At 44.2% G+C, this 27,210-nt stretch overlaps 2 protein-coding genes across 6 annotated transcripts in view; one reads left to right on the top strand and one right to left on the bottom strand.

Moving 5' to 3' along the window:
• mib1 (MIB E3 ubiquitin protein ligase 1) overlaps nt 1-13,311 on the bottom strand; it is a 65,213-nt gene extending 51,902 nt beyond the window's left edge. For 3 of the 5 annotated variants that reach the window (XM_077557219.1, XM_077557220.1, XM_077557221.1), the window contains exons 1-9: nt 12,427-13,310; nt 10,286-10,457; nt 6,595-6,724; nt 4,676-4,780; nt 3,660-3,726; nt 3,068-3,272; nt 2,805-2,988; nt 1,138-1,282; nt 914-1,047 (exon numbers count right to left, since the gene is read on the bottom strand). In XM_077557219.1, the coding sequence (XP_077413345.1) occupies nt 914-1,047; nt 1,138-1,282; nt 2,805-2,988; nt 3,068-3,272; nt 3,660-3,726; nt 4,676-4,780; nt 6,595-6,724; nt 10,286-10,457; nt 12,427-12,655 (1,371 nt within the window). In that variant the 5' untranslated portion in view covers nt 12,656-13,310. Of the gene's footprint in view, nt 1-913; nt 1,283-2,804; nt 2,989-3,067; nt 3,273-3,659; nt 3,727-4,675; nt 4,781-6,594; nt 6,725-10,285; nt 10,458-12,426 lie in introns of all 5 variants that reach the window. The other 2 variants (XM_077557218.1, XM_077557217.1) reach the window with 2 other exon arrangements.
• A 3,212-nt stretch (nt 13,312-16,523) lies between these two features.
• abhd3 (abhydrolase domain containing 3, phospholipase) overlaps nt 16,524-27,210 on the top strand; it is a 39,280-nt gene continuing 28,593 nt past the window's right edge. The window contains exons 1-2 of the mRNA XM_077559417.1: nt 16,524-16,770; nt 17,934-18,097. Of these exons, the coding sequence (XP_077415543.1) occupies nt 16,609-16,770; nt 17,934-18,097 (326 nt within the window). The 5' untranslated portion in view covers nt 16,524-16,608. The remainder of the gene's footprint in view (nt 16,771-17,933; nt 18,098-27,210) is intronic.

Here is a 27,210-nt window from a genome sequence, read left to right as displayed (position 1 = left end):
AAAGTCACACACAGCGTCCTGTACAGGTCTGTCGCCACCAGGAGATAGCGGTAAGTGTTTCCGTTTAAAACTGTAACAATAGTGCCAGCATTAGCTAAAGTATTTAGCACGGCCACCGGGATGCTGGTGGAAGCGTTCGAGGGGCTCTTATATATATATATTTTAAAAAAAAACACCGGTGCAAACTCACACGGTGAAAAGCCAGCGAATACCGAGGCGGACAATCACCCCCGCGTTCGCTGTTTACTTTAAACAGACGCTTACTTGCAGCGTTTTTTTGCTTGCGTCATCACAACCTATTTCGGCTATATTCTTTCGGCCAAATGCCGAAAATGGCAAAAAATAGCCATTTTCGGTGGCCAAATATTCGGTGCAACACTATTATATAGTCTAGTGTTTACGCTGTATTTGTGGCGTCCTCAACGTCAAAAGTGACAATAAAAAAACAGCATCCAAAATCCAGCTGGGTCCTTGTCTTATTCATTTCCTGCACCTCTGAGTGCTAAAAAAATACAGCCTTGAATTTGGAGACCATAAACTTTTGCCCTTCAGCAGCCAGCTGCGCCTCCCGCGTGCTCGCCAACCTCAATCCAAAGGCCAACGAGCGGAATGAGTAATATTTCCGAAAAACCAAAACAATTGTATTTTTCCACAATTAAATCGTCATTTCAAGAAGAAATTATATCTAAAGCCCGAAGCTGCGGGTTAAACCTCGACACATTAAAATGCACAAGCCAGCTGTAACAAAATGAAATGCCTCGTGGTTATTATTGAGAAATATAATATGAGCATGTACAGCTGGAGATGAGTAAAAAAATGGGTCCCAAAATGCCAACGTTTAATTTCTATAGCAGCCTGTTTAGGCTGGTCCAAGACGATATGCGCCCCCGGGTGGTTGCAAAATGGCACTTACGTCAACATCGGGTCTCTTCAAAATGTCTTCCACCTTGGCCAGATCTCCATTGGCTGCCGCCTTAACCAGCTCCTCGTTGATGTCGCCGGACTCCTGTGTCTCAAACAGTTTCTTCAGCAGCTGGGAGAGACGCTCTGGACAAACAAAAAGTGAAGGTGAAAAAAAAAACATCATAAAGAGTTTCTGTGTCAAAGTCATGGCACACAGGTGCCGTTGACACAAACCTCCGGAGGCGTTGCTAACGGCGGAGCCCGAGGGCGCGATTTTGGTGACGGCGGCGGGATTGTATGTCCACGATGTCCCGCACACCTCCACCTTCAGGTCGCTGTCAGAGTAGATCTGCTGCACACGGCCCACCTTCCCCAGGGTCTGTTGATGAATGTTGCGACAAAACTCATTAAAATAGTTGTCTTAGGGCTATGTGATATATACACATTCACAGGGGGGGGGGGGGGGTGAATAAAAGAATGGTGAGATAAGGTAAAAATAAGGGAGGGAGGCGTGAAAATGAAACAAAGCTCACAGCAAATAAAACACGACAAATAACACAATAAAACATCACCTCATTATATTATTAAGATGACAATGCATTTTAGTCAAGGATATAAAGAAAGCGCGATACATCTCAAAACGTTGGTAGCTATTCATCATTTGTGTAGCAAAGCCACGACAGAGACATTGTTTTACAATGTCTCAATCCAGATTACAAGAGACACTTTGTGGAGTTTGTCAAGCTTTGTGTGTGCTGGTCATCAATAACAAAGACTGCTCTGGCTCATTAGGTAGAGACAGGTGGCATCTTGGAGTAGATAAATTGCTATTAAGCTGCATCAAAGATTCTGGATGGCAATGATGCTTTGCGATAAAGGACGTGACTGATCGTTAAAGGAAAAATATATTAGTTTAACAAAAAAAAAAGGTCTGTTTTGATGAGAGGCTATCTAATGAGCGACAGTGCCAAGGGGCAAATGGTAATTGTATTCCTCAAAAATTGTCATTTCCATTGCGGCCAAACCAAAATACATTTAAAAAAAAATAAAAAATAAACACATCAAAACAGATTCAGCTGGTTAGTACATTACATACAAATTAGCAATTTCAAGAACCAAGTGGATATACAAGTTTTTTTTATTCTTTACCCTTTGTGTATTCTGACAGAAGAAGGTCAGACATTTTATTAAGACACCATAAAACCTTTAAATAGCGAGAGAGAGAAAAAGCACAGCACCATCTCTAGGTTTTTAGAAATACTATAACATTGGTGCCGTCTCTAAAATATTATCTAGTATGATTATCTTGTGGTTTGTGTTATGTTATGTTAAGACTTGAGAGTGATTTTTTTTCTGATCACAAAAAAACTTGTATGATTTAGCCGAGCTACAGACTCCAAGATTGTGACATTACGCAGATTAATAACTAATTAGGAACTTGCGCTGTTGGTGGACAAAAGTACAATTACAGTTGATGGTTTGTATAACATGTCCAACGTCATTTGAGCTGCTTAATGTCAAAACTTGCCAAAAATATCTTAATAATAGTCTTTTTAATTGACCATCTTCTAAATGTCCCACAAATGGGGCAATTTGCAATCATAACAAAAACAACAAGGAGATGAGTTTGTTACCGCAATGCGGTTCCCAGACAGCTAACAGTTAGCCTAGCTTCTTCTATTACTTGTTCTTCTACTACTTTCTCTTTATATTTCCCATGCAGCACTTAACAGATTAGTCTTCTTCTCATGGCGACAGATGTCGCTATGCGTGTGGTGTCGTGTTGTGTTATGGTGGTCATCTCAAGTACCCCACACACGGTGATTTTTGGCGGGGCCTCTTAATTTTGACAGAAATAGGTTCAAATAAAATCGCTATGCATATCCCCCCAAAAGACTTACAGGCAGCATGGCCTCAGCCCACTCGCCGTGGCCTTTTTGTAGCAGCTTGATGCGGTCGATGTCGTAGCAAATCTGAACCAGGTCGCCCACCAGGAACTGTGAAGTGCCTCCCTCCGCCCCAGCCGCCACTTCACCGCTGCGCACCACGTTGGCTTTAGTTAGCACAGCGGGGTTGAACGTCCACCTGTGGACAGTGAAATGTACTTGCTTCATTGACACATCCCATTTGATTTCACTTTCAATACCAGAATCGGAAAACGTACCTGTTCCCACTGGGATACTGCACAACGATGTCGTGGTCTTCGTCGATGCCGCACACCGTGCCGGTGGTGGTGAGCGTCTCGAACATGCCGTCGGTCCAGCCGCCGTGGCCGTGCTGCAGTGATTGGACAATCTCCAGGTCCAAGTCGATGTTGACCAGGTCTCCGATCTGAAGACCGCCGGGGTTCCTGTTGCCATTTTGTTCACCTAAAAGAAACAAAAAATATATATTTCCAGCCATCAGAATAACAATTCATACACAACTTGGTGTGAAATGTAGTTATAAACCATAAACTACCTGGGGCCAAAAATAATAAATGTAATATTTACTGCATGAACAGAAACATTACACGCATTAATGGCACCATTTAACTTTAAGGTCATATAATTTAGGCTAGTATGACATGAGGGAGGGGAAAAAAATCAATCCTTGGGAAACAGCACTTACACCAAGCAACAATGTGGTGCTACCACCTAGTGGCCATACATGCTTAACTACATCAGAACCTCTGCTGCCCTTGGATTGCTGCGGCACAGCAATAGGCGAGAATTGGCCTGATAATGCCAAAGAACAAGGCCAGCTGGCTTACTTACCCAACACAGGACAGTGGTCTCTGTAAAAGGAACCTCCTTTGGCGTCCTGAACACATTTCAGGTCCGACTGCGAGAGACAGGAAGCAAAGGCTCTGTAAGTCAGTGGCCCGTGGGAGCTCGCACAAGGGCATAAGCATGAATAATAAAAACACGGAACGCAGACACTAAAGCTGCTGCTGCCTGCGAGAGTTTGCTTGCTCAGTGCAACAATATCAGCAAACATGGCGACGAGGTGAGACAGCAAGCGCTATGTTGCGGCACTGTGTGGATGGATGTGTGGAGTTCAAGGGAAGAAGACGCATTCCTCTCATGAGAATGTTCTACTGTATCAAGTCAATAGCACACATTTTATCTTTTGATTGTGTGAACAACAGAGACGTTAGCTATATTGTCAAAACAAGACTAAGTCACAAGCAGCATTAGTTTAGAACAGCAGTTCAGGAAGCAAGGAATAAGTGTGTGTTTTGCTTTTTCTTTGGCTTTTTGGGGGCATTTATTCCAATTGTTTTTAATAAAGGCTTAACAATGGAGGGAGTATGGCCCTGAAAAACATTATTTATATTCCCCGTATTACTAATTAGAATAGATAGTGGTCAGTCTCAGAGGTTCCACTGCATTAGAATAACAAAACAAATCGGTTATGCAACCAGAAAACCCGGTCGCCTTCTTTCACTAAACGAAGTCAAACTCCACCAATGAGAAGACGCGTGCTTTTAATCAGAGACGCGTGTGTAGATGCACACGCAATACCCCTCCCCACCTGAAGGTTGACCTCCATGTTCACTCCCCCCCCCACCCTCAAAAAGCAGATTGCCTTTATCATGCAGATGGATTCCACCTCCAGCTGCTTGTACATACAATGGTGGCTAAGCCCAGCGTGGCTCTCACAAAGGCCTCTGAGGGAGAAAAAAAAAACGAGCCTCCACCCTGCGGCCAAATACAAAAGCCACCTGACAGCTGATGTATGAAGGACACTGTGTGTGTGTCTGTGCGTGTGTATCAGTCTGTGTGCTCACCATTCCCTCAAAACCGACACGGTACAAGTTCTTGGCCCCATTGTCCCATAAAACGTAGGCGGCACTATGAGGGCTGGCTGCGCTCCAGTCTTGAATCTCAGTCACCTGTTAAGGAAAAAGAAGAACTGTAACTATTGGATGCACTCATTTTTGTACGTTTGTAATGTGCACCACAAATAATTTCACCTATGCCAACATCAAAGGATTAACTCGACGTGAGTGCTTAGGAATGGTGTTGGCAGGAAGGAGGCAAACTCATTTAAAGATGACTCAGTGTTTATGGGATACACACGTACTGAGGTAGGGGTTGAACGCTTAGTTCAGAGACTAGGGGCCACATACTTAAATGGTCTACTTGGTATTACCTTTTAACAATTTGCATTCAAATAGTGTCATTGTTTGTTGTTTTGTTTTTTGGGTCGGGAGTAATTGTACCCTATAGTTAAGTTGTGGGTCTAACTGACCCATTTTAAAGTTTAAAAATATAGAAAATATTTTTTTGTAATTAGGCCAAAACCCATGTGTTACAATTTCATACATTTTATATATTTCTTAAATCTATGCTACACAAGTGTGCTATTATTACAAATTATTAACCAATCTAAAGTATTGACAATGACTTGCTCTCTTTGACGATGCAATGTTAATGGTTAAAAAAACAGGTACATTTTTTATAAATGATTGTGGAGGTACGAGAATTCTGCCTGATGCCAGCATAATGCAAATAGAAATGCGTATTTGTGTACTTTCCTAATTTTTGTGTTTGTATTTTATTATGAATCATTTTTCTTAACGACAGAACATATATGAAGATTTTTGGGGTACGAAAACACAACGGGTATGCTTGTTATTTGTCATCAAAAAGTCAAGCATTATGTTTTAGCTTCCAACAATGGTGGTTGACTTGTTGGGCATTAATTAATGCTACTGAAAACACCTTTATAAGTTTGACCAGTTTTAATTCAATTTTAAAAAGACATTTGGGAAAAATACTTAAATTAGGATACATTTCTTCTGTTGGTCTTTTTTTTTTCTTTGATAGTTTTCATCCTACTTATTTATGAGAGTATTATTTTGCATGTCTTAATAATTTTTTGACTTATAAAGGATTTTGGTTTTACAAAGAAACAAAAAGGTTCAATATTACCTACAGCTAAAACAAGTTTTAGAATGCCGATAGCCATTAGTTTAAATATGTGATGAATGATGTCAATGGTAAATTTTTGTTATTGAAAGTTGACCAAATCCAAGGTCATGGATGGATGTGGATGGATTGTGGCACTAGACCTATGATAAGGTAAATAAAGTGCCATGAGATGAAGAGCACCGGAGTAAATTAATTTATTCATTAAAACATGTGCCCTAAGTAAATGCAGTAGCCTATTTATTTTCAGCCCCTCGCAGAGGTAATTGATTAATGGGTTTAGTTCATATTTGGGCTACACTAAAAGTACATCGAAGCATTAGGACACACGATAATGTTTTTTTGGGTGGGGCGCGATAACTGCTGCCGGCATCATAAAATAGTGATGAGAAATGCCATTAAATAACATAGCAAAATGAAGTCTCAAATTGCCGTGAGGGGCTCTTAAAATATGCTCGGGACTGGAGCCGAGTCAATGTCAGTGTGTAGTACAGATAGTGGACAACAAGTGCAACCCCATCTGTCAACGGAATTACTTCATAATGACTTTTATGCGCAGCATTAGTCAGGATTAATATCAATCAGCAAGAGGAAAGGCATTGTTATCGAACACCAAAACATAATATAAAAGGATGGCTTCCTTTCAACGTGTATTCGTAGCCTTCCACATTTGAAAAATACAAAGTCATACTTTAGGTATGTGCACACTTTAAACTGATATAATAAAAGCTACGTAGCGTCACGTGTGTTTTGGAGGTGTATAATTGGCCATTACCTTTCCTCGCCTTCCGTTGCCTCCATCCTGATCTTCCCACTGCCAGTCCACGCCACGCACCACCCGGCCTCCAGTAAAGATGCCTCTGGCGGTGATTTTCTTTGATTTGCGTCTCGACTCCAGGAGCACTCTGCCCACACCAAAAAAAACAGCCCATTGAGTCACTTGGGTTTCTTATGAAGTTTGTCCCGAGTAGGACAGATTTTAAAATTCATATCATAGTATGCCAATATGTGGAAATATCAGTGTACTAAACTAGACTTCACTAGGAATGTACCAATCACTTTTTTTTTTTGCACCTGAATACAAGTCAAGTCATTGCTTTTGAGTATCAGCAGAGTGCTAAAAGAAAGTACTGGTATGTTCCGACTAATCTTTAAGCATTTTTTTCCCCTCATTTTGGTATTTATTATAGTATACATTTTGTATAGTTTTTATATTTTAAAATAAACATGTATAGCTAACAAACAAAAAAAAGTTTAGGCCACAGTATTTCCTTTATGTTGCAATATGTTGTACAAATAATCATTTATAAAAATGTCGGGATTGCTGGTAAAGGCGGCTAATATAACCACTGTTGAACGTACCATCGTCGTCATCTTTATTTTGCACATACCTCAAATAATTCAAGCTGTATGATGTTTATGATTTTTATATAAGAGAAGCTGCTTGCTGGTGTGATGTGCTGCAATTTCCATACAATCCGAAATTGGAACTGAAATTGGTTACTAGACGACTCGCAAAATGCTCATTTATGGCAACATGATGTTGGTCAATATATGAAATAATTTTGAAGGAATAATCAAGGAAACAAAAGTGAAAAGTAGCCACAGCGCATTTTTCAAAAAGTAAAGCAATACAACTTCAAACATTGTATGGCAGCTGGACAGTGGCAATCCACCACCGTGAACCACTCCCTCCTCAGAATGAACTGAAAGAATCTAATATGGTGGAACAACCCTCCACGGCCCACCACCCCATCTCGTTGGCAGACTAGTGTGATCTGGGGGGGGGGGGGGGGGTGCGACCGCTGCAGCCATTGTGCTGTGCACCGTCTGTCTCGAGGGGGAAATGAAGTTGTATTCGCTTGAAAAGACCGCCGTCTGTTGGGCCATGTGTTCCTCTGTGTTGGGATGCTGGCTTGAGATAAAAATTTTTAAAAAAGGCCTTGGTGTGCTTAAAACATAATCTCAGGCAAGTAAACCTACTCAACCACAGAGAGTACCAATCGTCTTTAAAAATAATAAATAAAATAGAAGGAGCATACTATTTCCAGGAATAAACATGTTAGATGTCAGCATATCTTGTGCATCATACTGTGTATTCTGTGATTTCACAACAGATGAGTACCAAAGATAATGGCAAAGAGGGAAAATGTAATGATAACCACTGAAACGCTATCCTGCAGAAAAAAGGCTCAGCTAATCAAATTCACATAGCAATGTAGTGAACACAATTTCAAGTGTCAACAGCAGCAATTTGGATTAAAAAAATGTTTTTTGTTTGTTTTATATATACAGTATGCTCATCCATCCATTGTATGTAGTATATATTTTATACATGTATCTATGTAGCATCCAGTCAAGTTCAGTACTTAAAGGGGAAGTCAGGTCAAAACTTTCCTTAACAATATTTTCTATGTGGCCCCACTAACCACAATTGTGTTTGTAGAATTTGAATTAAGCAGCAAAATCCACTTGTTTTTATCCATCTCAGGGTGCTCATTTTGCTTTATACTGCTACTTACTGTCGACTGAAAATGGCATCAGATCTGAGTGTCGAAGGTCTCACAAGGAACATCACATGACCAAACTCAGAAAACAAGTGAATCGTCATTGCTCGTTACCTGAGCCCGTGTGCTGCATTTGAGGATGGTCGAATGTCGGACTTTTGAGAGTTCAAACCAGAAAGTGTATGCGGGAACGCCCCCTTGAACTCGGAAATTCCACTTGCGAAGTCGCGGGGCAAAAAAGGACCCCGACTTCACCGACAGACTACAAGTGACGTCACTCTACAATGGCGACCCCTTTGGAGACACACAACGTGAATGGTACAACACAATTTACTCGAGTATAAAACTAGATAGCTTTCTTTATTCATAAATATTCGACATAACTTGATGTAGCACAACGTTCGTGACAGTATGCCGCTATCTCCCTGCATAAAATTATACGGTGAACTACTGAACTGTATGGAATGCTTATAAAAATAAGATAAAGACAAGAAATGAAGCAAAATTGTGAGAAGGCAAGTTTGCTGGAGGTCAAAATGAGTTTTGAGGACTAAAATAAATAAAACAATTTATCACTATCCGCCATTTTGGTTGTTTACTTTCGCCTCAAACGCCTTCAGGTCGGAACTGGGAAAAAACAACTCTGATACATACAACTTCCGACCATCCTCGAATGCAGCATTTGACACTGTGATGTCAATTTCAGTCGACAGCAAGGGGCAAAATGGCCACCCTGAGATGAATAAAAATGGGTGGATTTTGCCCAGTACCGTAATTTGTATTCCATAAACGCAGCATTAAATCACAATGCCACATTTAAACTAGTGGAGAAGTATAGAAAATATTATTGTAACGACAATTTTTGACTTGACTTCCCATTTAAGAAGTACTGTCCACATATTTACTGTGCATATCACCCATCCATCCAATTTGCAAACCGCTTATCCTCACGAGGGTCACGGGCGTGCTGGAGCCTATCCCAGATGTCTACTGATTGAAATGATAAAGACACAGATTTGTTTGCATTGCTGTTGTAATCTGATTTACGGCTTACTGACCCAGAATTTAGTATTTTGTGGAGTTGTAGTGGTGATTCAAAGTGTTTAGTAGTACGCTAACAACAAATTGAAGTAGATAAATGAATGGTCTTTAGTTCATGGTTCATTTGCCAATATTTTACCGTAAGCCTAACATATAAGACCCATTACATCAAATCTAAACGGAAAGCAGAGCTGCACTGAGTTGTAGCACAGTTTAGCTTTCTGATAAACAGCAAATAACTGATTGGGAAAGTGACCACTCGGAGGTGGCGGATTTGTGTTACACATGATGTAGTGCTACCTTCGCAAGTTCAAATGCTTTTGTTGTTTTATGGCCGCTCACTCCCCCCCCCCCCCACACACACACACACATTCTTGACTGTGCTCATGGCAAGTAGATGTTGCTGTAGTTAGGGCTTTGCTCCAAGTTGTCATGGTAACAGAAGCTAGACTCTTCATTGGCCCAGCGGTATGTGGTCACTTAGAAGCATCGCACAGGGTGTGGCCCCTCAAAACAGGCTCATTTCAGTGAAGTAATCTTACAATTAAAAATTGTGGGGGGAAAACGTTGCATTTCAATTACTTCCCATGGAAAACATTGTTTTGAAATTAGAAGGACTTGGAAGTCATCCAACGTCACTATTTCCGCTATGGCATATGCACCATATATGGGAATTGCCACCTTAATATTACGTCCAAAAAGATTGCAGCGAGGCGAGTTTGTTGCCTGGCAACTAGGGGCTGGGAGCACCCAGATAGATTGTGTCTGCGGCGCACTCAAAAGATTCTCAAATATCACATAAACACAGACGCACCAATAAGAGAAGGAAGAATGGAAGGGACAGACCAAAGACATTGCATTGTAACCCAGTCTTAAGTGTCTGTGTGTGTTTTTTTAAGCGCAGTCAGCTGAACTAACCTCTCGCTGCCTGGGGTGGTGATCCTGTAGAAGCGGTGTCTCAGGTGATGTTTGTCGCCATGGTAACAAGTTGTGCAGAGGTCATAATTGGTGCACTCAGCGCATTTCCAGCGAATGCCGATGATGGGCTGCTGACGGCAAGTGTCACACATTGTTCCATCATGCTTGATGCCTGTGGGGCAAGGAGGAGTGTTGGTGAGTTAAGTGGGTGCAAGTCGCTGCACATGAATATCCCGGAAAATACCTTTCACACCCCCAAAAAAAAGATGACAAATCTCAGGATGTCAAATTAGCAGGGCATTTTACTAGTAGGGATGATGTGAGTCATTGATTACCTCGATATTAAAAGAAATGCTCAAGGAAATGTTTCTGCCTCAAGTACCCATTTATGTGTGCATGTTAGGAAGACAGTCATGCCAGCAGCAGTAACACTTGCTCATGTTATGCGGCGAGAAGGCCACCTTCCAAATAGCTAACCAAAAAATAAATGGACATCAATGCCTTGGTAGGCTTTTATTTTGAAATTGTTCCCGGCAGTGCGTGATGGCATGACGGTTGCCTTGACTCGTCTTCCTGATGTAAGTTAGTGCCAGTTTATATTGTGACTGCTACCACAAATATCAACCAGAAATCATGTTCAATAACTAAGTAAGGATGCTTTAAAAAAAAAAAAGAAAAAAGAAAAGAAAGAATTGCGGTGAGGTTTGCTGCTAAGCAAACTTTAAATTTAAATAAAAAGAAAAAAAGAATTATCTCCAAATAAAAAACAACGGACGTTCATTAAGTTAAAAAATATATATATCTTGTGTAATCATAATTATTCTTTAATCAAGCAAAAAAATGTTATCCAAATACTCAAGTATTCAATAAAAAATATATTAATAATAAAAATTGATAGCTGCAGCCTTACTCACTAGATCAAAGGTCAGCCAGAATTAAAAGGTAAAGCTTTTTGTTTAATCATTAGTGTGGTGCTTTATTGCATGTTGATTTTACTTTGTACATTTGTTATTGCCTGTTAGTGTAGCCAGTTTGATCAGCTTTATGTGAGCAAAGGACTTTGATTTGGATCTTCTTCTGTATCATGTATTTGGACCGTATTTGACAAGAACTGAATAATGATGTAGACCTGTCTTGACAGTTAATAAAGGTTTCATCATTAAAGCAACAGTTTGTACCCTGAAACTAATGAACCAAAATTAAATGGACCTCAGAGGGAAATGCTGAACCTAAAATGTACTACAATCTTTAATGGTTAACTTTATTTTATCTTCTCTAATATTTTGAATTCACTTGTCCAAATCTTTCTGTATTTTTATGTAATCAAACAAGCTGAACAACAAAATTCACAACAGGTGTTTAATAAATAAATCGACCAATAAATTTGCTGCTTTAATAAAAATTGGTAAGGGTAAATATTATGTCATTTATATAGCGCTTTTCCACCTTATAAGGCATTCAAAGCGCTTTACATTTGACTTTTATTCATCTACTGATGACGCAGCATTAGGGGCAATTGGGGGTTCAGTATTTTGCTCAAAGATACTTCAATGTGGTCACAATGGCATGGGTTTGAACCCAAAATCTCTGGGATCAAGTCACCACCTTGATCAACAAACCCCGCTAATGCCAAGCATCAAACAGGATGTTCTCAGAACGAAGTGCCTTCTGATCTTACTGACTGTTATCAGCAGGTTGCAACAGAGACTGATAGAGTCACAGAAAGGCGTGGATGGTGTTGGGAATTTATTAGTTGATTCATGGATGAAACACCTGTTCAGATTTGTTCCACTCAGCTCATTGGTTGTTAGTAATATTTCATAAAAAGTGATGATTTAAAAAATATATATATATATTTTGTAAACTATTTTAAATGTGTTACACTTGCGTTTATGAGTTTGAACAAAAAGTAACGAAAATTAATCTGAGTTTCATTTGCCTGTGTGCTGAATACACAAAGAAAATTGTCCAACTACAAAACAAAAGTGAAAACATTCCATTGAGTTTATTGTGTGGCAGCCAGTCGACCGTCTGCATCCATCTAGGCCCGGTAAACAAAACAACCCCTCGCACAATTTGTTTTTATTGTATCCAACGTCATTGAAAATGGTGGATGTTTTCTGCAGTTAAGAGAAACATACCTGTCGGAGCACTGTCTAATATTCTCACGTCGTATGCTCCAGAGCAACGGTAGTTCGCAGCGGTGCCGTTATCCCAGACGACCACCACCTCCTCCGGACTTTCAAAACTCCTGACGGTGCCGACATGTCCCTCTCCGCCGTCCTGCTTGCCCCACTTCCAGTCGGGTCCGCGAACCACTCTCGCGCCGACTCCTTCCATCATGGCCCGGTTGTTCCTGCCGGTGGTCATTTACGAAACGAAGAAAGATCCACCAACGGATCTTTTTAAGTTAGCGAGCTAGCAACAAGGCGGCGGGCAGTCTTTGAATGCAAGTCCGCAACAGAAGGCGCACAGCCCCGCGAAAGCTAGTCGCTTGAGGAGATCGGGTCTTCTTTGGCAAACAAACGCTGCATTCGTCGAGCCACTGGAAATTGGGAAAGCAATTACGCGAAAAGCTGGCGAAGCGGCGACATTGTTTGCTTTGCTGACCCTCGTCGCCTCAAGAATGCTAACCTCTCAAACTTAGCAAGCTAAGCGAGCCTCAATGCTAAGCTAAGCTAGCATGGACAAACCCCTCCTTGCTCAAGCCAAGTCTTTGCGGTTATACTCGCTCCTTTCGGGGATCCCAGTTGCACAGTGCGGTCGCATAACATTCACCTAGAGGTGTTCGCTTTGTCGGCCCGGAGATGGTTCTCCGTCTTCTCTTCTCCTCTCCCTACCCCCCCTGCTGGAGTCAAGTCAGAATAAACCCGCCGCCATTATTGTCAATCATCATCGCTCCCTCCGAGTGGCCAGACGAGCAACAACAACTAGCTTGACGGAGATGCACGGAAAAACACGAAGGAGACACGAGCGTTTCGTGCACGACCACGAGCACGCACAGCGTACTCGTGCAGCCGCATTGGTACCGTCCAGCAGCATGCGACGTGACGTCACACATAGATTTAGATTATTATTTAAAGGTGTGCCAAATGTTTTAAAAAAAACAACAACAACAAAAAGTAGCCTGACTGCCGCATATAGGAAAGGGTCTAACTGCACAATATGACATGAGCAAGCTAAGTTTTTATGCAGTGGTTAACTTAATTTTACATTTGAATGACAAAAAAAAATCTTTAAAGTTTTTATGATGATGTCGTTGACTTTACACTACTTTCTATAGAAAAATGGTACACATTATTTTAAAGTCTTTGTTCAATTAGAATGTTGACTGGCAAGAATCCTGAGTCATGCAAATGTTCAATGTAAACTCCTGTCGACTAGCCTAAACTAGTTATTCTGTTTTTTCCCACGGTATAAAAAGATCAGATTTGTTCATAAGGACATCCTGTAGAATCTACCATAGTCCAACATCCATCCATCCATCAATTTTCGGAACCGCTTACCTCACAAGGGTCGCGGGGTGCTGGAGCCCATCCCAGCTGGCTTTGGGCAGTAGGCGGGGTACACCCTGAACTGGTTGCCACCTAATCCAGACCACACATGGACAAACAACCATTCACACTCACAATCACACCCAGTGACAATTTAGTGTTCAATTAACCTGCCGTGCATGTCTTTGGAATGTGGGAGGAAATCCATGCAGGCACGGGGAGAACATGCAAACTCCACCTAACTAGGAAGGCTGAAGCCCGGACTCAATCCCACATCCTCTGCGCTGGGAGGCGGACATGCTAACCAGTCAACCACTGTGCCATAGTCAAATAATAATTTCCTATTTTTATTCACTGTATGCACTATTATTTGAAATATATATTTAAAAAAAAAAGTGCATTTATAAAATGTAAATTTGTAATGTGTACGCTACCTGTGTATTATTTTTAAATGTATGTAGGCTATCGATATAATTGTCTTAGTGTGTATCAAACTGGTAGCCTTTCGCATGAATCTGTCCCCAAGATGTAGCTCTTACTTTCAAAAAGGTTGTTGACCCCTGCCCTGGTGTGTACAGTATGCCTGTTAATTTAATTAACACACACTAATTGCCACGTGTTGGTTGGTACAGCCCTTGGGTAATGTGTTGGTTCCATAGCTCGCCCCCCTTGAGGTTGTTTTTACATGACACACATGGTGCCTAATCAGTTTCAAGCAACACATAAAGTATATTTATATGTAAGCTTATGTGTTTGAAGTAACATTAAAGCATTCCTCCTTGTCATACAGGTGTAAAGACATCTTAATTACTTTCTTATAAAAAATAATAAAGTAAACTGAGACAGACAGGTAATAACGCTTTCAAACATGCTTTCATTTTAACATCTCCGACTCCTCGTTGTGTCTACTGTCCACGTAATTGATATTTATCGATTGTTGAGTTGTTTTCTGAGTTTGGTCATGTGACGTGTGCGAGCTGGGCCGTGATTGGTCGTTACCTCCTAAGCAATTGTGATGTAATTTCAATCAACAGCACGTGGCAAAATAAGATGGCTAATAACAGGTGGATGTTGCAGCTTTGTTCATATTGCACAAAAACACAACTAACCACAACCCAAAATGCTTTCGCTACCCTAATAAGGACAAGTGCAAAAGAAAAATAGATAAAATAGATAATAAAAAAAAATACTGTTGGGATTTTTATAGATCTGAAAAGCAAAAAGCATTTGATACCATACATCATTCTGTATTATAATAAATTAGAGAGACATGACATAAGAGGTTTAGCATATAAATGGATGAAAAGTTATTTGGACAATGTATATCAGTACTTACAGTTAAACAATATACAATCAAAACACTTGAAGAGCACTCATGGAGTTCACCAAGGGTCTGTGCTAGGCCCGAGGCTATTGATATTGTATATAAATGATATCTGTTGTGTCTCAAGAATATTCAAAAGTGTCTTATTTGTTAATGACACAACTTTCTACTGTTCAGGAGAGAACCTGAAGCAGATTCTGACTACTGTGGAGAGCAAATTGAACACATCAAAAAACTGGTTTGACTTAAATAAATTATTAAACTTAAACATTAAACTTAAACAAAACCAAGTTAATATTTTTTGGCACTAGACAAAACGCTCATCAAATCAAAATTACACACTCGAAGCTTGAAATAGAAAGGGTGCATGAAAATAAATTTCTTGGAGTAGTTATTGACAATAAATTATGTTGGAAGTCACACATAGCAAATGTCAAAAGGAAAATGTCAAAAATCATAGGGATAGTCTCTGAAACAAAGGATGTCCTGAATAAGAAATCATTATACACATTATATTGTTCATTATTATTACCATAACTAACTTATTGTGTGGAAATCTGGGGAAACGCATATAAAACAAATCCTGACCTGGTTTTCAAACTACAAAAAAGAGCCATAAGAATTGTTAATCGATCAAAATATGCAGAACCAACACATTCGCTATTTATTAAATTAAATACAATAACATTTTATGACTTAGTTGAGTTTAAAATAACACAAATAATGTATAAAGTATACAACAGTCTAGTCCGCCATAGCACTCAGAAGCTACATGAAATTAGAACGAGTTCTTATGACACAAGTGTCTACAAAAAAAATCAAAACAAAAACAAATATTGAGCAAAGTGTGTTTCTGTAAGAGGTGTCAGTTTGTGGAGTAATTTTTGTACTGACCTGAAAAGATACAAAACACTTGCTGAGTTTTAAAAAACTGTTTAAAACCAAAGTTCAGGAAAACTATTTAAGTCAGACGAACATATTTATACATTTTTTTCATTGAAATATATTAACCTCTTATTGTATCTATTGAAATAAGTCAAAACATAAGGGGTAGGACTAGATTTTTTTTTAGAGTTTTTAACGTCTTCCTACTCCCTTTTGAACATGTAAACTCTTTTCTTTCTTTTTCTTATTTTACTTCAATTTATATTTTGTACTTGTAATGTGTTTTATGTTTTTCTATGTTTATATGTTCAATAAACCAACCAAACCAAAATGAATACAAGACTGCAGAGGAGAGGAGTTCCCTCTCATGCGAACTCAACACAGTAGCAGGGGCATCAACGGGTCAACCTTATCCGGCCAAACAGCGCCATCCCCCGGTGAGCTTTGCACGTGCACCCGGCATTTCATGCCCTCCCCTCCACCCACATCAGGTCCCCTTGACTGTCTCCTTTAGTGCAGGCAGCACACACACACACACACGCACACGCGCACACTGACTGTGTCTGACTAGCGAGCCGGCCCCTCGCAGCCCAACGTTACAAGAATCGAGGCGCCTTGCAATGATCTCGCCGCCGCTCAATTTGGACGTTTTGACGCGGGACCTGTCTCATTATCTGGAAAACCAAGTGAAAGTTGGTCTGCTAGGCTCGGGAGTGGGATTGTCTCTGGTGCTCGGCTTCAGCGCGGCGTACACCTGCTACTACCTCATCTCGGTGGCCAAGGTAAAACCGCGCTGTGTGTATATTCTTGTGGATGATTATGGTTTATTCACACGTGAATGTGATGTTTGGTTTCACCGGCGAGCAGCAGCAGCAGCATCCCCACCACCACCTCCGTGTGGTCGGAATGACGCTCGACGAGCTGTCTGCCGGTAAAACGAGCGTCTGCATTTTTTAACGACATTATTGCACACATACATTTGATGATCCTATTCCGAAAATACATGATATATACACTCACGTGTGAAACACGCGCACACATATAACACACACAGGCGCGCGCACACATTCATGCAATCAATGTCAAGGCAGTTACAGTTCACCGGATGTCTCAATGCTGTAAACCGAGAGGTGCTCGAGTGCGCCCCCTACGTCTTCTTTAACTTTTATTTTATTATTATCATTGGTGTTATTATGTAATTATTATTAATCCATTATGTAGTGTTTCACAATTCCAACCATTACACTGGTCAACAAAATACAACTTTAAAAAAAAAAAAAAATCAGAGATGCAAGTAAAAAAAAATTCCTTGTGCTGATTCACAATCTGCTCTCGTTTTTCTGTAGCACATCAGGTTTTAATAATAATAATAATAATAATAAAATATTTAGTGATATTTTATAATGAATCGGAAATATCACATTTTTGATCAATATAAATTAGAATAATTGAAAATTGCCATTAATTTCATATAATTTTAAAGGAAAATGCTATATTGGGATGTACAAGTCTTAGAATTAGAATGATATGTCATTGTTTTTTTGGGGGAAATTTTATTTATAAAAAGTACTAGTGGTATTGGTACTTGGTGTTGATATTGGTGACTTGAATACTCACACTGGTCATGTTTTGAAAAAAAAAGTGGTATCAAACGTCTCTAGCATTTATATTATATATTTGTCTAAAAAAGTAATAATAAAATGAGACATGTAAAGTCATTATAAGATGTAAAAATAAAAAAATAAACCACATTGTTTTAAAAGACTTCACATCAGTTTTTGTTTAGGATTTAGCACTACCAATCTATTGTGCTTGTATTTATCATGTACTTCAGTTTAAACTATTTTCATTGCACCCGGAAGGCTTACAGGAAGTAGCCAAAATGTTACGGGCTTCACCACATTAAACATGTATATTGAACATTTTTGCTTGTGTCTTTTTCCAGAAGCCGCAGCTCATTTCCGGAGGCAAGAAGTTCTACCAGTTCCTGCGCGAGCAATGCCCCATCGTGTCGGAGACCTACTACCCCACCTTTTGGTGCTGGGAGAGTCGCATCCAGACGCTGCTCAGACCCTTTGTCACGGCCAAGCCCGGGGTGGCCTACAGGAAGTGAGTCCTAACCGAACGGTGAATCGAACACAAGAAATGGTTCACAGATTTCTTTTAAGACTGAACAGAGTCGAGTTGTGTTATACTCACACATTCTTCCTTTATTCTGTTTCACAACTAATCTGAGTGTTGTTCTTAAGCAACACTGCAAAGCTCAAAGGACAAAAGAGGCCATTTGTACCGCTGCAAAAAATGCTTACCCTTGTAGGGAGAAAACCAAAATTGCCTCTATCCCACAAATAGTTTTAACAAAATGTAATAATTGTAATCATGAGACTAATGTAGCATCATAAATTCATAATGTTAGAATTAAATGAACCTTGTAAAAAGACAATATAGAGTAACCTCAGCTAAAGGTTTTTATAGTGATCCATGTACAAATTGTCCTCTTAGTATCATCATTGGTCATATTACAAGGATATTTGCGGCGGTAATGTACATTGTTTCCATCCCAGTGCTGTTATTAAAAGTGACAGCCACATTTGCTAGAGCTATGTCTAGGAATGGCACAGGACACCCACACATTGAACCCCCCCAACATAATGAAGTTGTTAAGGGTTAACCCGAGGACAAAGATGGTGACCAAAGTGTTTTGTCTTCGGCTGAGCTGGGGATGAGCACCCTCCCACTTCCTCTGTTTGGCCAGGTGCATATTTCACAAAGCTTCTGTAATTTCATGCTCCTTGTGCTAAAGGTGTAATGTACTCGGGCCAAGGTGGACCAGAGTGGGAATTGATGGTGCATATAAGCATCGGCTGCTAGCATAGTGCTTTCTGTCCCCCTTTTATACTTTACAAAGCACACTAGTGACTGTATGATCACTGGGGAAATGAGCCAGCTGTCAGCAAAGGTTCTGCTCCCTCATCCAATTCCTCCATTTGGCTGCGCCGCGATCAATACGCCCGAGTAATCACTTTCCATCCACCAGAACTGCTTTTAAAGACAAAACAGATTGTAGATAATTTAAAACACCTCTCAGGTTCATTACTAACATGTTTGTGGCATGAATTCACAGCCAGTGTGTAGATTGGGCTTTGCCATAGTGTGGCTGGTTAAGAGCGCCTCGTTCTTGGCTGCGAGTGTGTGCATGGCATGCAGATGCGGAAGTACAATTTAAGAGATTTTTTAAAATTTAAGAAGTCAGCCTTGAGACCATGTACTGTAGATCTGTCATATTGTACGTGACTGGTAGAAGGATGGTGGACCCAAATGCGGGGAAACACGGCAGGGAGACAGGAAAGAAGGGCAATGTGAGGATCTGTATTGAAACATAGAGAGCAGGGTAAGTAGACAGTGAGTGGAGTGGTCACCATGACTGGACGGGACGAGAGTAGAGTGGTCGCCATAACTGGAGGAGAGTAGAGTGGTCGCCATGACTGGACGGGACGAGTGTAGAGTGGTCGCCATGACTGGACGGTACGGTAGTAGAGTGGTCGCCATAACTGGAGGAGAGTAGAGTGGTCGCCATGACTGGACGGGATGAGTGTAGAGTGGTCGCCATGACTGGACGGGACGAGAGTAGAGTGGTCGCCATGACTGGACGGGACGATAGTAGAGTGGTCGCCATAATTGGAGGAGAGTAGAGTGATCGCCATGACTGGACAGGACAAGAGTAGAGTGGTCGCCATGACTGGACGTTACGAGAGTAGAGTGGGCACCATGACTGGACGGGACGAGAGTAGAGTGGTCACCATGACTGGACGCGACAAGAGTAGAGTGGTCGCCATGACTGGACGAGAGTAGAGTGGTCGCCATGACTGGACGGGACCAAAGTAGAGTGGTCACCATGACTAGACTGGATGAGAGTAGAGTGGTCGCCATGACTGGACGTTACGAGAGTAGAGTGGTCGCCATGACTGGACGGGACGAGAGTAGAGTGGTCGCCATGACTGGACGGGATGATAGTAGAGTGGTCGCCATAACTGGAGGAGAGTAAAGTGGTCGCCATGATGGGACAGGACAAGAGTAGAGTGGTCGCCATGACTGGACGGGACGAGAGTATAGTGGTCACCATGATGACGCGACAAGAGTAGAGTGGTCGCCATGACTGGACGGGACCAAAGTAGAGTGGTCACCATGACTAGACTGGATGAGAGTAGAGTGGTCGCCATGACTAGACTGGACGAGAGTAGAGTGGTCACCATGACTGGACATCACGAGAGTAGAGTGGTCGCCATGACTGGACGGGATGAGTAGAGTGGTCGCCATGACGAGACTGGACGAGTGTCGAGTGGTCGCCATGACTGGACAGAACGAGAGTTGAGTGGTCGCCATGACTAGGCAGGATGTAAGAAGACTGGCAGAACGTGGGCGACTTGGCAGTGACGAGGGAGACTTGACTGTAACGAGGGCGACTTGACTGTAACGAGGACGAATTGACTGTGACGAGGTCAACTTGACTGTGACGATATGGTGATTTGGAGGTGACGAAGGCTACTTAGCGGTGATGACGAAGGCTGGTTGGCGGTGAAGACGAAGGCTTTTTGGCGGTGAGGACGAAGAAGACTTGGCTAATACAAAGACTAGACGCACAAACTTTCACACGTAACAGAGGAAATGCTTCCACACCGACTGGACAAACACAACAGACAATATACACCAACACTAATGAGACACAGCTGGGGAAACACAAGAGGCTGAGGGCACTGATTGGTCACACACACTGGGAAGTAAAGAAACACACAGGTGGACAAGGTCAGACATAACGAGACAAGGGGAGAGACTAGGAACGCACAACAAAAACACTGAACACTGGCAACAAAGAACATGAACACCCAAAATTAAACAAAAACTCAACCCCAAGATTAGGGCTTTTTGCTGGCATGGCTGCTTTAGAGCGCCTCATTGTTGCCTTATAGAAATTCACACAACGACCTGGTGGTATATATTATAGTCACTCACGCCTTCTGTCCAGGTCACAGCACCAATTGAAAGGTTCCACTTCTTGTATGCCCGCTAATAGCAGCTACCAGAAGACTTTATAGTCTCAGTTATAGTATTTAATGGATTCCAGAAAGTTTGACACACGGCCGCGGAGCCCTTTTTCTTCCAGATGCGGAAGAAGGTCTAATCTGTCCAAAACGGTTTGTACTCTTATTCTGTCTTGGCCACCCCCCACACAGTGCCAAGCCCATGTGACAATTTGTAGCTCCTTGCTCAACTCATCTATTTATGTCCCAAAGAGGCCTACTCTAACAGTCTGATTGGTAGTTTCTCCTCAGTCGCAATGGTTTCTTAAAAATTAAAATAGAGGTACATGATGGGCCCATCATCATTTTCCTTGCGTATTACAGTCAAGTCATAATGACGGTTTTGTCCAAAATGATGAAAGAAAAAAAACATTTAGGGGGGTGGGGTGGGGGTGGTAGGAGTAGTAAATTCCCCCTTAAAATACTCCTTTTTCCTTTACACATAGTGCCGGCGTATTCGAAACAAGGTACCACTATACTTCCTTTAGACCAATTGATATTCATGGGGACCGGGCCAGCCCGTGAATAGTGAAAATCTGCATATAATAATTGGTGCTGAAGAGGAATAAAATATATTTTGTCCTCTTTGCATGTTCCAAAAATATCAAGACAGATTTAATGTAAGAAAAAACACCTTTGCAAAAATGATTTAATCTAACAGAGATCTCTGGACATCGTGACAGGCTCCAAACATCACATAACAGGTGGAATTTCAGAGTGCCGAATGTGTCTCTTCCGCGTGTAAAATGGCTTCTTATAGTTAAATCGACCGCCTCTCTTTCATTTGTAGACAAAACATACTCTGAGTACTTTTCCATGAGCAGGGGTGTGTGTGTTCGAAGCAGATTCTGTTCTCAAGGACCAAATGTGTTTTCACACAGAACGCTGAGAAGGAACTTTCTTAGACTAAACTGTCAATAAGGTGGGGCTTTAGGACCCAGATGCGGGAAGGCAGAGGTGCAGTCCAAAAGAGGTTTTAATTTCAAATCAAAAAAAGCTAACTTCAAAGTACAAAACAAATGGAACTAACAAAACCTGAAGCAAAACATGAAAAAACAACTAAGGCGAGACTAACAACAGGACATGGATCCGGATAAGGCAAAGAGGTCAGCGTGACGTGGCAACAGCAAAAAATGAACCGACACAGACAGGGGGGAGACAACCGACTAAATACACCAACACTAATGACATGACAAGACACACCTGGCTGAGGGCACTGATTGGATGACACATGAGGGGAATGGGGAAAGGTGGACACAATCAAGGTTGACACAGACACCACACGAGGAAGGGCAAGTGACCAGAAACGAGAGGAGTCAGACTTTTCACACTAAAACAGGAAATGACAAGACAAGGGGAAAACATGACAGAACCCCTCCGTCGAGGGACGGCTTCCAGACGTCCCTTAAAAAGTTCAAAAACAGGGCGGGCGGAGGGGGCGCGGAGGCGGGAACCTGACACATCCCTCCAGTCTAGTCCGTGGGACGTCCCGGACGCCAGACGAGGGGAGCCCGGCGGCGCCGATCTGGAGGGCGCCCCGGACGCCACACCGGAATAGGACGGCCGTGGGATGAACATCTCCTGTCCTTCCCCATGGGCCTGACACCGCCATGGAAGAAGCGAAGAGACCCCGCTCGAGAGCGGCCGAAGCCAGGAGGCCCGGGGCTGCAGAGGGTGAGGACGCCCGGGATCCTGAAGCTGCTGTGGAGGCGCGAGGACTTGAGGCGGCCGACGAGGCGCGAAGACTTGAGGCGGCCGACGAGGCGCGAAGACTTGAGGCGGCCGACGAGGCGCGAAGACTTGAGGCGGCCGACGAGGCGCGAAGACTTGAGGCGGCCGACGAGGCGCGAAGACTTGAGGCGGCCGACGAGGCGCGAAGACTTGAGGCGGCCGACGAGGCGCGAAGACTTGAGGCGGCCGACGAGGCGCGAAGACTTGAGGCGGCCGACGAGGCGCGATGACTTGAGGCTGCCGTGGAGGCGGCCGACGAGGCGCGATGACTTGAGGCTGCCGTGGAGGCGGCCGACGAGGCGCGATGACTTGAGGCTGCCGTGGAGGCGGCCGACGAGGCGCGATGACTTGAGGCTGCCGTGGAGGCGGCCGACGAGGCGCGATGACTTGAGGCTGCCGTGGAGGCGGCCGACGAGGCGCGATGACTTGAGGCTGCCGTGGAGGCGGCCGACGAGGCGCGATGACTTGAGGCTGCCGTGGAGGCGGCCGACGAGGCGCGATGACTTGAGGCTGCCGTGGAGGCGGCCGACGAGGCGCGATGACTTGAGGCTGCCGTGGAGGCGGCCGACGAGGCGCGATGACTTGAGGCTGCCGTGGAGGCGGCCGACGAGGCGCGAAGACTTGAGGCTGCCGTGGAGGCGGCCGACGAGGCGCGAAGACTTGAGGCTGCCGTGGAGGCGGCCGACGAGGCGCGAAGACTTGAGGCTGCCGTGGAGGCGGCCGACGAGGCGCGAAGACTTGAGGCTGCCGTGGAGGCGGCCGACGAGGCGCGAAGACTTGAGGCTGCCGTGGAGGCGGCCGACGAGGCGCGAAGACTTGAGGCTGCCGTGGAGGCGCGAAGACTTGAGGCTGCCGTGGAGGCGGCCGACGAGGCGCGAAGACTTGAGGCTGCCGTGGAGGCGGCCGACGAGGCGCGAAGACTTGAGGCTGCCGTGGAGGCGGCACGGAGTCCGGGGGCTGTCGCGGAGCCGGCACGGAGTCCGGGGGCTGTCGCGGAGCCGGCACGGAGTCCGGGGGCTGCTGTGGAGCTGATATGGGAACTTTGAGCTGACGCGGAGTCCGGGGCCTGCTGTGGAGCTGATATGGGAACTTTGAGCTGACGCGGAGTCCGGGGCCTGCTGTGGAGCTGATATGGGAACTTTGAGCTGACGCGGAGTCCGGGGCCTGCTGTGGAGCTGATATGGGAACTTTGAGCTGACGCGGAGTCCGGGGCCTGCTGTGGAGCTGATATGGGAACTTTGAGCTGACGCGGAGTCCGGGGCCTGCTGTGGAGCTGATACGGGATCTTGGGGCTGCCGCGAAAACGGGACGGAAACCTGGGCCTGACGCGGAGCTGATACGGGATCTTGGGGCTGCCGCGAAAACGGGACGGAAACCTGGGCCTGACGCGGAGCTGATACGGGATCTTGGGGCTGCCGCGAAAACGGGACGGAAACCTGGGCCTGACGCGGAGCTGATACGGGATCTTGGGGCTGCCGCGAAAACGGGACGGAAACCTGGGCCTGACGCGGAGCTGATACGGGATCTTGGGGCTGCCGCGAAACCGGGACGGAAACCTGGGCCTGACGCGGAGCTGATACGGGATCTTGGGGCTGAAGTGAAAACGTCACGGGAACCTGGAGCTGACGCGGAGCCGGCACGGAGTCCGGGGGCTGCCGCGAAGCCGGCTCGGGGACCTGGGGCCCCGACGGCCGACGTGGCTCGGGGACCTGGGGCCCCGACGGCCGACGTGGCTCGGGGACCTGGGGCCCCGACGGCCGACGTGGCTCGGGGACTTTGGACTTCGGCCGACGTGGCTCGGGGACTTTGGACTTCGGCCGACGTGGCTCGGGGACTTTGGACGACGTGGCTCGGGGACTTTGGACGACGTGGCTCGGGGACTTTGGACGACGTGGCTCGGGGACTTTGGACGACGTGGCTCGGGGACTTTGGACGACGTGGCTCGGGGACTTTGGACGACGTGGCTCGGGGACTTTGGACGACGTGGCTCGGGGACTTCGGACGACGTGGCTCGGGGACTTTGGACTTCGGCCGACGTGGCTCGGGGACTTTGGACTTCGGCCGACGTGGCTCGGGGACTTTGGACTTCGGCCGACGTGGTTCGGGGACTTTGGACTTCGGCCGACGTGGTTCGGGGACTTTGGACTTCGGCCGACGTGGTTCGGGGACTTTGGACTTCGGCCGACGTGGTTCGGGGACTTTGGACTTCGGCCGACGTGGTTCGGGGACTTTGGACTTCGGCCGACGTGGTACGATAGGGACTTGAGGCTGCGGAGCCGGAGCCTCATCAGCCTGCCACCATGGGGAGTGAGGAGCAATAGGGAGACTATAACCCGAGGATACCGAGAGTGAAGGATCGTGACGTAAACTAATGGGAGTGGGTAAGGAACCAGGTAAAGGGGAAACTATGTCATGACGTGGCGGTAACGGTGGGCTATGAGGTGCACGCGATGGGGACCGGTGTGGTGAACACGGCGGAGACCCAGGTGAGGAGGGGTGACATGACCCGGTGTCAAAATAATCCCTAAATGAAAACTGTGAAGAAAACATGTGGGGAACTAAGCTGGTGAAAAAGTCCAATTCGGAGTCAGATTCGGAACTGTAATCCGTAAGTGCATTAATGGGAAAGGGACCTTCATCTTCATCATCGGAGATGTCAGAGTCTAAAAAACATTGAGGCGACAAAATGGTGTCGTAGGGCAGAGACTTGAGTGCGTTTTGCTGATCGTGTGAAAGGGGAAGAGAAGACAAATACCGTGAAAAGGAGCTTACTTGGATGGAATGGGATTGGATGGCAGGCTGATGGTGCTTCCGTGTCGACCGACGACGAGCCGGTCGCTTACGGAAGCTTCCCGCTGGGTCTGTCTGTGTCGGTTCATTCTGTCAATAAGGTGGGGCTTTAGGACCCAGATGCGGGAAGGCAGAGCAAGGAGGCAGAGGTGCAGTCCAAAAGAGGTTTTAATTTCAAATCAAAAAAAGCTAACTTCAAAGTACAAAACAAATGGAACTAACAAAACCTGAAGCAAAACATGAAAAAACAACTAAGGCGAGACTAACAACATGACATGGATCCGGATAAGGCAAAGAGGTCAGCGTGACGTGGCGAAAGACTTACGAACGTGGCAACAGCAAAAAATGAACCGACACAGACAGGGGGGAGACAACCGACTAAATACACCAACACTAATGACATGACAAGACACACCTGGCTGAGGGCACTGATTGGATGACACATGAGGGGAATGGGGAAAGGTGGACACAATCAAGGTTGACACAGACACCACACGAGGAAGGGCAAGTGACCAGAAACGAGAGGAGTCAGACTTTTCACACTAAAACAGGAAATGACAAGACAAGGGGAAAACATGACAGGGAGTAAACAAGACTGAAAGTAAAACATGACATAAACAATATGCCAGCTTAGGTTAAGGTCAAATTATACTGAGTTCAACACTACCTCACATCTACAAAACATTTCGACATGGTTAATATAAAGAATTAAATTGTTAATAATGTATAACAATGGTTAATATATGGAAATAAAGAATTTAAATGTTAATAATATCTAACAGTCCGCCCTTTGGGCTTATTTAAAATACAGCCCAATAACTAAACATTTAAACATCTTTACACAAAGATTCCAGCGGGATCTTCATCATCGCAATGGCAGGTGCAAGAAAGGAAAAAATGAAAACATTCTTTTTAGCAGGAGAGGAGGTCAGTCATATGTCAAAAACAATGTGATTCATTAAAAGATTTTTTCAGTAAAATAAGCATATCATATATGAAGACAATGTGTTGTGATTATGTTCAAAATTGTGGTGGGGGATCCCAGAAATAGCAAATTGGCATGACAGTCAGTATGAGAAAGAGTGTCATTATGTACGCAATTGAAGACTTGTTGTCGTTTGGGCTATGGAAATTTTTGTTAACGTTTGTCAGTTCCGTTTTCGTTCTTGCGTTTTTTTTTTTTTCAAACAGAGTCCTTCAGCTCTGCGATTGGCTGGCAACCTGTTCAGGTTGCACCCCGCCTACTGCCCGAAGCCAGTTGGGATAGGCTCCAGTACCCTCACAATCCTTGTGAGGACAAGCGGTCAAGAAAATGGATTGATGGATCCTTCAGCTCTTTTAGAACCCACATCAACTGCCATAGATGCAGGGATTGATCACCGGGGTTTGTTTTCCCAAGGTGTGACTCATTCTTTGTGGAACGCCCCGGAAAAGGGATACGTTCCTCCTATCTCCAGTGAGGGATGTCCTCAGCGAAACTCAATCTCCATTGAGTGATGTCTTCAGCTCGTCAGGTGGCTCCGAGAAACAGTTGAATGGTTTCTCGGTTGGTTCGTCTGGTGGCTCGCTCCTGAAGGTGGGGGTTGAGTAGAAGGCGGACCCGGCAGGTCTGATAGGCAAGAT

This window comes from Vanacampus margaritifer, chromosome 2 (genome assembly GCF_051991255.1).
Source record: "Vanacampus margaritifer isolate UIUO_Vmar chromosome 2, RoL_Vmar_1.0, whole genome shotgun sequence".
Lineage (NCBI taxonomy): Eukaryota > Metazoa > Chordata > Actinopteri > Syngnathiformes > Syngnathidae > Vanacampus > Vanacampus margaritifer.
This window is presented reverse-complemented; position numbering and strand designations above follow the sequence as displayed.